The 15,057-nt window shown below is 36.7% G+C and overlaps 1 protein-coding gene across 3 annotated transcripts in view; it reads right to left on the bottom strand.

Moving 5' to 3' along the window:
- Positions 1-15,057, bottom strand: part of NME7 (NME/NM23 family member 7) — a 320,527-nt gene that overhangs the window by 263,878 nt on the left and 41,592 nt on the right. For all 3 annotated transcript variants that reach the window (XM_027610183.1, XM_027610182.2, XM_027610181.1), the window contains exons 2-3: positions 5,990-6,097; positions 5,049-5,215 (exon numbers count right to left, since the gene is read on the bottom strand). In XM_027610183.1, coding sequence (XP_027465984.1) covers positions 5,049-5,215; positions 5,990-5,992 — 170 coding nt within the window. In that variant the 5' untranslated portion in view covers positions 5,993-6,097. The remainder of the gene's footprint in view (positions 1-5,048; positions 5,216-5,989; positions 6,098-15,057) is intronic.

Here is a 15,057-nt window from a genome sequence, read left to right as displayed (position 1 = left end):
GGTGACTGAGATAGTTTTAAAATATTTTTAAAGCAAAAACAAATTGACTAGATGCTAAACAATTATGAGTACCAATGTGAAAGAAAAATGGAGACCCAGAAAAATGAGAACGAAAGTTGCATTGACCTTGCCAGCATTGCTTTTGTCTGGCTAATCTGAACTTTAATCTGTACCACCTCACCGGGAAAGGGTAACAGAACCCAACAGAGGATTCTCCCTATAATAACTTGGAACCAAAGGCTACACCCTAAGGGTTAATCAGAAAGAACCAGGCCTTGCATGGTCTGGCAGCACAAGGTCACATCACTTAGGTAGTCTGGGAACTCACCATTTTACACTCGGGTACCAATCATCCAGATTGCTAATGCCTCCAGGCATCACTCAGAAGGAAACACAATTCCACCCTAGCAGGTGACTTCATCCTGTATCTCAAATAATTCATATATAAACGCACAACACACATATATCACACATATATACACATCCACATACATCCAGACACATGACAATCACAACACACACATACACACACAAATAAAAAAGACCAACATGAGGGAGAACCAGAAGACACAGCATAAAACAGAGAGACCCACAAATAGTTCATCTACTAGAACTGTCAAATAGAGACTGTAAAATGACCATGCAAACTATGGCTAAAGGAAGGACTGAAAGGCAAGCTGCAAATAACATCAGGCAACAGGAAAGTCTAAGCTATCAACAATGGATACTTAGATTTGAAAAAGAATCTATTAGAATCGCTAGTGATAAAATACAAAAATGAAAATAAGAACCAAATGGTCTGACAGAAGACTAGATGTAACTGATGAAAGAATTTTGAACAAATTCAGAATAAAGCACAGAGAAACAACAAAAACATATGACATAGAGAAGAGGGCAGTTTCAAGAATATAAGTGAAATCAGGACATTTTCAGCTGAAAGAGTTCTCTATCAGTGAACACACTCTAAGAGAAATTCTAATTTAAGCAAAAGTAAAATAATCCCAAACAGAATGTCTGAGGTAAAAAATACTACTACAAAAAGGCCAAAAGTTGTGAAGTCGAATTGTTAACTGATTATATGGAACAATAATAATGAGTCATTAGGTTCACAAAAACAACTGAAGAAATACACAATGGTAGGCAGAAGGAGAAGTAGGCCCCCCACTGAGCAGGGAGCCTGATGTGGGACTCGATCCCAGCACCCTGGGATCATGACCTGAGCCGAAGGCAGCTGCTTAACCAACTGAGCTACCCAGGTGTCCCTGATTTAAGGAGCTTTAAAAAGAAAAAACAGATTTAAAATTAGCTAAAAGAGTAAATTGTATGTTAAGTGCTCTTACCACAAAAAAAAATCAATATAAAAAAATAATAAAGAGAACAGAAGAAAATTTTTGGAGGTAATAGACAGACTTCTATTCTTCATTGTGGTGATGGCTTGACGGTGTAGACTTATCTCCAAAGTCATTAAGTTGTATGCATTAAATGGCTACAGCTTTTTAATGTCAATTATAACTCAAAAAAGAGATTTAAAAAAAGAAGTAGAAATGTGAGTCAAATGTCATATGTCTGTAATGTAAGGGAACTGCAAAGCCAAGGCTGGTTTGAGAGCTGCATTGAGTTACACTGAATTATCTGCATAACTGCCTCAAAATTAGCTGACGGGCACCAAAGAGATCAATTTTACTTTTTCCTCCTACTATTTCTTTCTGGTATAAAGAAAGGAGTTGAGTATGAGGAATATAACAGGGATATCTTCAGTTCATAAATCATCCTTGATACAATACACACTGAGAACAAGACTAAGTTATAATTATTACATACAGGTTATTTCTATAGGATCATGATAGACACACATGTATTTCCCCATATACCTACTTTTTTGGTCATTTAAATGAAACTACATTTTTTAAACTTGAATTCTGAAGTTTATTTAAATCAGCCAAATGGTTGCTGGATTTACTAGCCCACATGCAGTTAAGAAAGAATCAAAAGAGAAAATGGTGGGGGAAATAAAAAAACGAGAAAATGGTGGAACAGTTTAAGTCAGTAAAAATATAACACTGCATATGTGTTCATTAATTATATTTATAAAGCCCAAATATTTAAAATGTCTTCATATTCTTTGGTTCCTCCTCTTTTGAAATCAGTCCCATTCAACAATATTTACCAACATATTAATTAGAGGCTTAATAAAGAATGAGTTTGAGTCAAATGCAACAAGGTTTACTGGTTCTCTTGACTTTCTAGCTCTGACTATGGCCATGTTACTTAATTGTTCTATAAAACAGAATCAATGACATTCACTTTAGACAAATAGAATTAATATACTGGGGCACCTGGGTGGTTCAGTCGGTTAGGCATCTGACTCTTGATTTCGGCTCAGGTCATGATCTGAGGGTTGTGAGGTCAGGCTCCACGCTCAGCATGAAGTCTGTTTGAGATTCTCTCTCTCCTTCTGCCTCTGCCCCGCCACCACCACCACCCCCAAAAATAAATAAATAAATAAGTAGAATTTATTTACAAATTATAATTGCTACAGGCATTATTGTTTTATTTTGATTGGGTCATCCTATTAATAACCCTGTCTCTCTAATTCATTTACTTTTGCTAGTTTAAATGAAAACTTAGTCTTGAACTGAGACTCACATGAAAAGTGCCTATCACAGCACTCCGCATACAGCATGTGCTCAAAAACTTTAAAGCTATATTTATTACTTGCAAATAAAGGAATTATGGTAGATGTTTCCTTAATTTCATAGACTTTCACCATTAGACCTCATAACAATGAGAGATTCCTATTTCTCTAACATTCAAATTTTTTTCCCCATTTCAGAGTTATTCTGGGAGTGGTCTTTTTATATGAGGCATTCACCACCCCTCTGATCCATCACCACCTGTGTACTATATCCACAATGAGCACAAACCACCTTGAGAATTATAAAGGACTTGTATAAAGGGCTACAAGGGGCTTGTAAAGAAGTCACAAAAGAATATTACTATTGGGATATCGGATATTATATAATCAACTAGTTATTTTGGTGGTAGACCTCAAAAGACAGTTGGACAGATTTTTTTTTCCTATCAAATTAAATGGTATTTGGAGCTTTTTATATATATAGACTTACCTTCCACTAGTGGTCCCTACTTTTAATTATACAATAATCACTCCACGATGCAAGAAATCTCCCAAGACAATACAATATACAAGCCACAGAAACCGAAGCCAACAAAGATGACAGAAGTAAAATTTCAATTCAAATACAGCCATTCTAGCCTCAGAAGGTTGCAAACTCATAAATGTAGAGATTGAAAATGAACATGCCACCTTAGTAATACTGAAAACTGACATTCTGAAGAAAAACATTAGTAAAAAAGTAATTGTTTTCAGTATAGCCTGATTTTCAGCTGCATCTCCAACATTTTCTGTCTCTCTTCTAAATCGGAACCGAGGTAAAGTCAGGATGACAAACGCAGCTCTGACCAACAATATGGGGAGAAGACTAAAGAGACAGGGCCCTTGGAAGGCCCCATGCTGCAGCTTCTGGGCATCAGAGGAGGAGATGCATGCAGTGGGAGGAAAGGAGAAGCTGGAGAGGCCAGCCAGCCACCAGCACTTCTTCCAGACATAACTATTTCCAGTGATGTAAACTCCTTCATTCATTCATTCAGCACATTTTTGTGGGGCATTCCCTGTGAATAATTTACCGTTTGAGGCATCACAATAATGGTCTTTAGGGATACAGTTGTGAACAAGACAGGTAAGTTTCTGTGTATCATAATTATGTTACTTTTTTGTTGTTGTTTTTGTAGTACTCATTCTTTCTTCACTTGATCAGTCAATATTCATCAGACATATATTATGTCTGTGTATAAAGCTCAGGAATAGACAACATTCATTACAAACAATCTACACAAAAACATCTTTGTCAACTAGATCAAAGGTCATCATTTGTAAACAGGGAGGAAATTTTTTAAAAAGGCAAGAGTAAATAATGAGTTCTAAATTGCTATCCATTGATCCATTCGGCTAACACAGATAAGGTACTCGTAACATGTAAGGAGATGTGCTAGGTGCCAGAAGACACGCAAAAGGATTGAGGCAGAAAGAGGGCAACCATTTTCCAGGTCCTCTCCATTCTCCTGTGATTAAATCCTCCCATTCTTGAATTACACTGTGCTGGGGGCTTTATCTTGCCCCTCCTCTTGCCCGTCAGCAAGCTACTTAACATCTCCTCCAAGCCTCAACTCCCCCATCTACTTAGTGGAGTGATTAGTGGAGCTAATCATAATAGTGCCTTTTTTATTAGGTTGTCACGGGACTCAACCCACACAGATCATTTTAATACCATGCCTGATATAATAATAGCTAGCCATCACTGAGTGCTTACCATTACTACTATTCCTCTGCTTCTGTTAATCTTGCACATTTCTTCCTCTTCAGACCTACTGCTACCATCCTAATTCAGACTATTTTACTAATCAAAGTTTTAAAAACATTTTAACCACCAACCAGTCAAACAGAACAATGGGCTCTTCCCAGTACATGACATACAACTTTCTGCCTTTGAACCTCTGCTTATACGTATTCCTGTGACCAGCATTCCCTGCTCTTGATCTAACTGGGTAAAAATCCAATTCATCTTTCAGGATCCAGCTCAAATACCTTTACAGGGCCTTCCCTGCTCTGCCAGTCACTATTTTTTCCCCATAAGCCAGGTTTATCCTATACACCAATACTATTTATGTTCCAACATTCTCAGTTCCCAGTTAAATGATGTTATGAAGAAAGATGAGGGCATATAAAAAGTTTGTATTTTTTCCTCCAGAAAATAATCATTGCCTAAGACTATAGGCATTGCTTTGTTATCTGAGTGAAGAGCAAATCACTGAATCTACTCCTCAAAATCCTAAAAATGTCATAACCCTGAATTGGGTCACTGAATTGGAAAAGCATCTATGCTGTAAAAAACACAAGATAGAAACAAGAAATTAGACTTTTGTACAAAGACATATACAATGTTTTAAGAATGAAGAAAAGATTTTCTTACTTTTCTTTTCTACTGCCCAGTTGGCGAGCTGTATATTGATCCCCATAGTCAACTAGCACCAGTTGTCGAGAAAAGACATTCACTTTGTTGCCTATAAATAAATCTTCCAAGTGAAGATCATCATATTTGGTTCGCTTTAAAAAGGTGCGGTGATTTTTTACATCATGCTGGAACCAAAACCAACAACACAATAAGACAAATAATTATCAATAGACAATGTTAATCGTACTATAAATTAGAAATGATTCTTAATTCTGCTTTATTAAACATAGCTTACATTGTTTCATTTTTGTTACAAATACAAATCATAATTTCTTTTATAACTTCTGTATTTCCTAGTCCAATCTAGTAATAATACAAAACTTATTACAAATTTAATACTTTAAAAAACCATGAATAAAAAGATTTGTTTATTGCCAAATCATTTCAGCAAATTAGTGCTTATGAAATCCCAGAAAAATTCCAAATTTCTGCTTTCTGGCCTACCAATGCCAATACCAAAGAGATCTACCTGTAAAATGGTTGCCAATAAAGAGACAAAAAAAAAAATAAGTGGGACTCTCTTAACCTGATCTTCTTCAATTTGACTTGTAGAGATAACAGCTTTCAATAATGGCGACATATTTAGGACCATGATAATCTTTATCTATAACATTCACTTATTGACTATTGCTTAATCTAAAGCATGAATAACCCCACTTCAGTTTTCCAACCAAAAAATATTAATTACTATTTGACATTAAAGATAAAGGCACAAAGTTATCTTCTTATATTAGAATTATAATACCAAAAAAAGAATTCCCATTAAAAAAAGAAGAAAACATATATATGTATATAAAGTATTTTCAAGAGCAGCTATATAGAGGGCAATCCTACTCTTCTCCCTATTCCCATCTTCACTCCCTTTGCTAACTTTTAAGGAAAAAAAAAGGCTCATTTACCATTTCAACAGATCCATCTCCTGGGTAAAATAAAAGTTCATAACGTCGAAAAAGTGAAGCATTTGGATCATACCACTCTGTAATGAAAACGAATCTTTCACCATGATTCTGCAAAGAAAGAAGAATTTTAACATTAACATATAAAATATAAGCATTCTTGTATAAATCATATAAATTGAAAGCAAGACTTACCAAATATTTGTAACAAATAAATCTGTTACTACTCATTATGCTGCTTTCAACAATATATTACTTATCAACATATCCTCAGAAATATTTCCTTCTACTTTCTGATTAAATATCCTTAGTTAGCTCAAAGATGACTTATAAACTGCTTAATACTTTACAACCACCCAATCATCCTGAGTAAATTAACAGTTTTTTAGAACATGAGCTCCTGATCTGTCTACTGTAATAATTCAGCCTTCTGAAAGCAAATTTACATATAAACAGACAATAAACTGTTATGAGAAAAAAACTGAGAGGCTAGCTCTCAATTATATGAAGTTTTAACTTTCCTAAATTTAAGAATCAGCAGTATTAGAATACCGTCATCATTAAAGTTATAGTAAATATCTTTTTCTTCTTAGTAATTTCACATGATAGTATGTTTTTATAGAAATTGTAGAATGTGTTAGTCTAGGTCCTCCGAGAAGCAGACACCATGACAGGATTAAACTTGAAAGAATTCTATTCCTGTAAGGGAAACTCCTATAAGAGAAAATGGGGAGGGATTCAGACAGTTAGACAAATCAAACCTGAAGGAAGGAGAGTGAGAAAGAAGAAAGCCATCATCCTGGATTGCTGTATAATCTAAGGAAGGATCAGCAAGACCAGCAGGCAGTACTAGAGCCAGTGAGCCTTCAAGAGTTCCTTGATTTCCAGTGACCGGCCTGCTTTAGTCTTCCTGCTCCTCTCAGGCGCCAGCTAGGAGCAGCCCTTGGGAAGCATATCTTTTTTTTTTTTTTTAATTTTATTTATTTATTTGAGAGAATGAGAGTATGAGCAAGGAGGAGAGGCAGAGGGAGAGGAAGCACACTCCCCACTGAGGAGGGATCCCGACGTGGGGCTCGATCCCAGGACACTGGGATCATGACCTGACCAAAGGCAGATGCTTAGCTGACTGAGGCACCCAGGCACCCCAGGGAAACACATCTTAAGTGCAAAAGCAGCAGAGGATTTCAGAGCACAGTAGCTGGGGTCCTTGGTTACTGAAGCCCCTTCTAGCTGGAGGTCTGTGAAGTGCATTCTTATGCCTATCGCACAAGATAAAATTAAAAAAATAAGTCAAAGATTGATCCTTGATTATTCAGCAGGACTTCCAATCACATATGTTGTTAAAAACATCTTGGCCCCAAAGGTCCTTCATTACAATCAGCAAAGGAGGACATATAGGACATGTAAGGAAGAAAGGAATTTAGAGGAGTTTTGTTCCCAATTCTAAATTTAACACCTGATTCTTTAGTTAGGGTATATGGATAGGATCCTTTTATGTCAATAATTCACTTATAAATTCTTATCATAGAAGTTGTATGTCTAGTTATGTTTATGATTATACTCATAAACTGTACTGTAGTTTTAAGACACTATTTTATTTTTCGCACAATCATCCAAAAGTACACATTTAAATAATGCTTATTAGTCAAGAGAAAATAAAGGTGAGCTAAGAGACATACTACGACATTTGTGAAGGCCTTTCTTCACACATTTTTTTTTCACATCCTTACAAATACAACTTTTTAAGGTTTAGGCTTTACCATGCATTCGAGTATTATAGTCCGCTTTTAATATAAAATTGAAATATTAGTAGCTTATTAAAATGTTTACTATCTATATTAAAATATTCATTCACTTAAAGACATCACTGAAATATTGCCTTAGCTGAAATAAATAAAACTATAAAATGGAAGAAATGATGACATATCTAACTGAAGGTAAAAGGGTATGATAGTGAGATAAACGAAAAACCAATGAAACTTGGCACTTCCATTCATCCAGGTAGCCTAACCACAAAACTAACCAATCATACTCCTTAATTCTGAGGCAGGTAATAGGATTTTGCACAATGCACAATACAGAAAAGAAAAGAAATGGAGGAACTACGGTTTCTGACTGACAAAGCAGCTTACAGCAAACCAAGGCAAGAACAATTAGAAAACTGGGATATGAAAAAAAAGTCTGTCTGAGACCCTGGAGAGCCTCTAGAGCAGCCAGGGTTTGATGATCCCAGATCTAGAAAGGCAGGAAGCTTCCTGAGGTAGCCCAACCTTCTTTGTGCTGCTTTTACCTGAGTACATGCATTGAGTCTTAAGTCAATCTGGACAGGAGACTGAGAACCTTAAGAAGCTGCCAAGAGGCAGAGTAGCTCATGGAGCTTTTGCCAATTTCGCAGGGATATGAAGACAAAAACTGGACTCTGGGGCTGCCAAAGCAGCCAAGGTTTGAGGGACAAAGATCCTGGAGAGAAGGACATTACAGAAAAGTGAGTTCAAACCTGTGCTTGTTGTGTGGAAATTTCAGTAGCCTCACAGCATGGAGAGAGAAAAAGGAGAGTCCAAACCCGCTAAAGAGGAGATCTCTGGTATCTGCTCTAACCTTTTTGTTGTAATTCCTGGAGCATTACACTCTAGGAGCACAGGTAAACCAAAGGGTAAACTGACCCTTACAAACTTTTCAAGTTTTCTGTTCACTCAGCCCTTAGTCCTTGACCATACTAAGGTGACACTTCCCCCTTTCTAGCTCCCTGACTCTTCAGAAACTCAACTTCAGTAATAGACTACCAGATATACCAAGAAAGAAAACCAAAAGAAAAAACAGACAATAAAAAAGAGATCCACGGAAAGCCTACTTATTATCTGACAAAGGCTTCAAAATAGCAAACATGGTATAAAAAAAATATATCAAGATGAAGAATTTCACCAGAGAGACATCATCTATTTTTTTTTTAGTCAAGTGGAAATTCAAGAACTAAAAATAACTCTAACATAGCATTCTCTAACTAGCAAAAAAATTCCCTCCAAAAGATAAAGGTGAAATAAAGACATTTCTAGATAAGCAAAAAGAGAAAACGTATTACCACGGTAACTGCATAAAGAAATTCTAAAGGCAGTTCCAAAGAAAAAATGATACCAGATAATTCAAGGAGTCAAAGACAGGGCTGAACAACAGTGGGTATCTGTGTAAATCTAAATAAATAATATGCATGCAATATAATAATAGTGTCTTATGAGATAAAATATGTAGAATTTGGATGCATGTCAAAAAAATATAAAGGATGTAAAAAGTAGACAATGTTCTCAAATTATGTGAAGCAAAGAAAATATCTTCTACATCAGTTGCTCAACCTGTTCTCAAATTCCAATGAATATTAGTGAACAAGAATCTCTTAAAATAGTAGATAAACAAATCAGGGATGTTCTGTTCAGTTTTTCACCGTTTATTCTGTTAGAACGAATCTTCTCCCTCTCCTACTACTCAGACAATGGGAAAGCATGTATCAGAATATTTAACAAATCAGTGATATTCAAACTCTAAAAATTATTGTTATTGTCATGATTAATGGTTGTCATTAATTTTTAGAGTACCAACTAAGTAACAGGCTCTTGACATGATCTCATTTCATTCTCACAACAGACAATGTAAGTAGTATCCCTATCTCATGGACAAGGACAGTAAAGCTCAAAAAATTTGAACACTGGTCCAAGGTTACACAGCAAAGAAATAAGTCAGAACTCAAACCTCAGTCCTTCAGACTGTGAAGGACTGAAGTCTATGCTTTGTCCCATTAAATAGCACTGCCTATGAAAAAATGATGCAAAAGTCACTATTAAAGAAAGTATCCATTCAATGGGTCTAATCCAATGATTAACTGAGTTATTTAACTATTCTCTCATGTAAAACTAAATAATTCTAAACAGGGCCAAGTCTTGTGGCCTATAACAACCATCTAGGAGAAGAGAAATGGGTTATTATGAAATGTAATAAAAGAATCATCGTACTCCCTGTGACATCAACCATATTTAACAAATACTGTTTTTCAGTTACATCCCAATTCCAAAATCCTAAAATATCATGTCAGTGAAGTGTGTCCTTCTAAGATACCACCAGTGTGTAAAATACCAAAAAAATGTTATAAAGCAGATGTTATCTAGGAAATTAAAGAAAGTATATCCTGTGTTGCCCATAAGTTGCTGCTTTAAAACCAGTTTTTACTGTGAGCATTAGTTATTCTAATGTAGTCATGAGCTCTAAAGAAAAATAATAAAAGCAATTCTTTTCTAAGGTAAAGGGGAAAAAAAGGCAACAGATACGAAAGGTTACACTTTAATGGGAAAGGAATAAAGAGTTGTGTTATCTTTAAAAATTCCCTCAGAACCACCACCTACTTAGATGTTGAAGGGAGAATTTGTAACACTACACGGCACTTAACTAAATCCCTGATAAATAAGCATCACACATAAAAAGAGACAGAAACTGTGTCCACAAGATTTCAAAAATGCCTAAGCTCTTCGATCGGACCTCTTGGATTCTAACCTAGAGTTTCACAACAGCATCTACATACAAGGAAGAAAAATCCTTCATGTTCTCTTAAAAAATTAACCCATTCCTTCATTTATAACTGTGATTTATCTAAACAAGATTGTTTAAAACTACATAAAAATAATAACAGAATTTCTGTTTAGATGAAGAAACTAATTCTCAAGCAAGTACTGTTTCCTCTCTGAGAAAAGGCCAACTATGCGAGGTACAAATTATATTCAAATGTGATTTAAACTTAACTTTCTGATTTACCTTTGCAGTAGAAGATTCCTTCTTCTAGTTCCTTCCTAGGGTTAAAAGATGTCTAGAGGTATAGCGAAGGTACCTCTGGACTTGGCACCAACAGTGGTACCTCTGAATGTCCCATTCAGGCTGTCCTTTGGCATCGCTGCCTGATACACACACACCCACACCAGTACCCCCCCAGACCAAAGTCACCTTTGAAATTTAAAAAAATTTTACTTTTCAGCTAAATTGAGCAAAGCCTAGCAAAGAATGTGATTCATTAAATTAATGAGATTCATTAAAATGGTAATGATGTCAAAACTGAAAATCATTCTGTTTGAACCCTTCATTTTATGGATAAAGAAACTGAGGCCCGGTGAATATCTAGGACTTCCATCAAGTCAGGAAGCTACGAGCTCACTGTGACTCAGCTAGCTCCATAATACCGCACTTCCAGGGCTGACTCAAGAGGGAGAAACTAACACTGAAGCAGCACGAAAGGACACATCCATTTTCTGGCCAAAGATCTGATGAGAATGTCACTGACATGGTCACAGGGGCAGTGAAGGTCTCCGCTTCCAACAGATATAGGCTTATGCAGAGCATTCAAAGATCAAACTAGAGCACAAAGAGACTTTTTCTTAAAGTAGCTAAATCATTTTCCTTCCTCTGAACATTTGGAATATAATTTACACACAGTAAGAAAGAGGATCCCTCACACTCAAGCACACTTTGTTAACTAATCACTAATGTGCCATCTACTCTTTTTTTTTTTTTTTTTTAATACTGTAAGCAACTATCTACAAGATGAGGTTCAGGGCACACTACTCCCAAAATCTGGCACCTATGTATATTGAATATTTTAAGCTGAAGGAGTTTGAGAAAACAGCAGAAGCAGGAATGTCACTTTGACCTTTTCCCAAGCCTCTTCTCTGAAACAGGTCATAAAACCCTCGTGTGAGAGGTACCTTCCCAGGAAAAAGAAGCATCCTTATCTCTCAGGACAAAGGAACACGGGGGAAAAAAATCCCAACAAACAGGCCTTGCTAAGTTTCCTCCAGTTTACCACACTTACCTCATACTCCTTAGCCTGTCACATTCCTCCGTGACTGTCCATTCTTCATTAAACCTAGCTAAAAATACTCAGGTCTGTTTCTCTAGGTCCTCATTTCTTCATGAAGGCTCCCATGTCACATTAAACTTCAATAAACTGGTATGCTTTGCTCCTAGTAATCTTTGTCAGTTTTCAGACACAGCCAGGGACCCTCAGAGGGTCAAGGAAAACTTTTTCCTCCCCTACACACACTATAGCCAAAAAGTAAAGGAGAAAGCCAATAACATGGAAGAGAAGCTTTCATATGCTGCACTGGGGGCGGGAAAGGGGTAGAAGGAGTGAATAGCCATATAGAGGTTAAGTAGCAGGAAGCACAGTGGTTTGCAAGATGGCAAATAGTAAGAAACAAAATGCTGATGATTATGTAAACAACAGCTAAATTTGATGCACAGTGGGGAAACTGTACTCAGTATTAATCCGAACAAAAAGTGGTTCTGTTCCTACTGCAAAAGATCAGCACTGAACAACATAATGAGCATTTTCATTGCTAAGGAACTTGGATGATGATGACCCAAATCTTTAATACTCAGTTTAAAATCCTGTATAGGCAGGGAATAATTTTCCAGAAGGACACTCAAGAATATGTCAGAAGTAGCTGCCGTTGGGGAGTGTGTGGAGTGTTAGGGGGTGCGGAGGCAGGTTGGGGAGGCTACTTTTCAGTTTACACCTTTCTGAACTGTTTTACCCTGTTTGATGCTTGTATTTTTTGTTATTGTTTAATGTCAGAGGGATTAAATTGTTTTCTAATTTGTAGTTTTCTTTATAGTTTAACTTTAAATTATACTAAAAAACTGAAGCTGTTTTTTCTTTAACTATGTAAGAGTTTAACTACCTAAACACGCAACAAAGATATTGTCAGTAGACCCTTCTTCATATCATATATCATCTAGAACCTTTGGAGTTCTCTTCTATTACAATAAAATCAGAATATGAAGACAAAGAAACAAAAACAAAACAAGCAAGCAAAGGGTATAACGTGAATGTGAAGGAAATAGCCCAAGTTTCAGTATAGGCCTATTTGCCCACTGAAAAGCATAAGGCAAGCCCATCAGACTTTGTACATTATCTGCAAGGCCATCAGACTTTGTACATTATCTGATTCCCATCCATCAATTCATTTCTTCAACAAATTGAGCATTTGCCATGGTCTACGTACTATGCCAGGTACTCAGATACGTCAAGATAGGACGACAGTGATTAGAAACAAACATCACTCTTGTCTTCATGGTCCTTATAATCTAGCAGCCAATGGAGCAATTTCTAGGAACTTAGAACTCCTGGCTCTGAATTTATTGTTCTTCTACTACGTCACAGTTGACTCAGTTAATTAATTTAATTTTTTACTTAAAATCCATTCTACACTGTTTACCTATTCATCAGAATATGCTGTACAGTGCTTTTCAATTTTTATTTTTAATTTCCCTTTGATGGTATGCTCTTTCAAATGTAGAAAAACCTCAGATTGTTTTTCCAAACTTATTTTGTTACACCTAAAAAAGGAAAATGTCATTTTAAAATGTAGCATATGAAAATTGCATCTATTCAAATGCATTCCGGTATGAGTCATTCCCCAGTGCAGTCATTTTTTTAAAATAGTCAGATTATACCATGCACATGCTAATTAAGTAGGTAAGTTTCTTCCATTCATTTTGAAAACATTTTTCCTTCTTTCAGTTCCTTTTTTTTTTTTAAATAGGCAACAACAAATAATAATGATCTTTTGTAAAAGGGGTAAAAATTTAAAAACCATATGTATATTGGTTATAAACATGTTAATGGCTGAACTTGCAGATAAGGACAGAATTAATACAGATGAGGGAGCCACATGTGGGCCCTTGTTATCACCTGGAAGTGTTCCACCACCAAATCCAGTGCTTCAAGCATTCTGTCCCCTGCCCACATCCTCCTGTCCTGGCAGTTAGTTTGTCCAACTTCTCCCTCTTTCCAGCTGAATGGTCCTTTCACACATTCCCAATCCACTGGCCTCTTTCTCTCACTTCCTTCTTTACCCATCTTAGATTCCTTGATGTGTCACTTCGATCATTCTCTTAACAATTCTTTTCATCCAAGACCCAACCCTAGATGAAGTCACTAACCACTGTGCTTGCTCTGTGCTTATAGTGGAGTTTTATCGTTTTGCATTTTACATTTAGGTCGATGATCCATTTTGAGTTAATTTTTGTGAAGTGTGTAAGTTCTGTGTCCACTCATTTTGAGGTATAAATAGGTAGATAGAGTGTTATTCAATCATTTTTAGGTACTGATAGAGTCTTCCTAGAGTATCAGTCTTACTCAATGGTAAGTAATGTAAACATTTTTTGCATTATAACAAATGTATATATATTACTGAATAGAATGTAAAATTCATATGTAATTTCACACAATTTGTAAGATAAAATAGGTGATTTTAAGGAAATTTCACTCTAGTGTTGAAATTCCAGGTGAAATGCTTCTTGAAGGGCAACCAAGCCTTTGGAAAATCAAATCACAGCACACCTCTCTTGGTCACTGCTTAAGGGAAGGCCAAGCTATACGTGGATCATGAGAAATTAACAATGTTTTCCAGGCACATGGGCTTAAATAAAACCATCCCTTAGTTCAAGAGTTAGTTTATTAAACTTATGCCACTAAGTAGAACTGTGCCTTGGCCTCATACACTTCAACAGTACTGGTCAGAAAGAGTCACTGCCCTCCTGATGACCTTACAACCACCAAGCACCATACCCTGGTTGCAACTGGCACAAGCAGGCCTGTGGAGGACAATGCCTGTGCCCAACTGAGTCTGCTCCTGTGCTGCTGGGGTCGCCAACATGCACTGGCAGCAACTGGCATGGCCCTGAACTGTGCTGCTTGAAGGGAAGGCCCAGGAAACTAGACGGTTTTCCCTGGGGTCAGTCACAGAATACTTCAGAATGGGTAAGAGCATGGGTGTTAGAGTCTGACAGACCTGGGCTCTGTGACCTTGGATAAGATACTCGACCTCTCTGAGCCCTGGTTTCTGTACCTGTAAAATGGAAAGAGTAATAAATTCTCCTTATAAGGCAGAGGCGGGGATTAAAAGCCTTAGTGTGCATAAAGCACTTAGGATTTCTGTTGCCTAAATCTTCACAGTGGTGACAGTGGCTAGGGGGGCCATCTGTGACTTCAGAGCTGCCCCGCACAGACTCATCTCCTGCACTGACACACAGGA

Source organism: Zalophus californianus, chromosome 10 (assembly GCF_009762305.2).
Source record: "Zalophus californianus isolate mZalCal1 chromosome 10, mZalCal1.pri.v2, whole genome shotgun sequence".
Lineage (NCBI taxonomy): Eukaryota > Metazoa > Chordata > Mammalia > Carnivora > Otariidae > Zalophus > Zalophus californianus.
The sequence above is the reverse complement of the archived record's forward strand: the minus strand, read 5'-3'. Positions and strand labels throughout refer to the sequence as shown.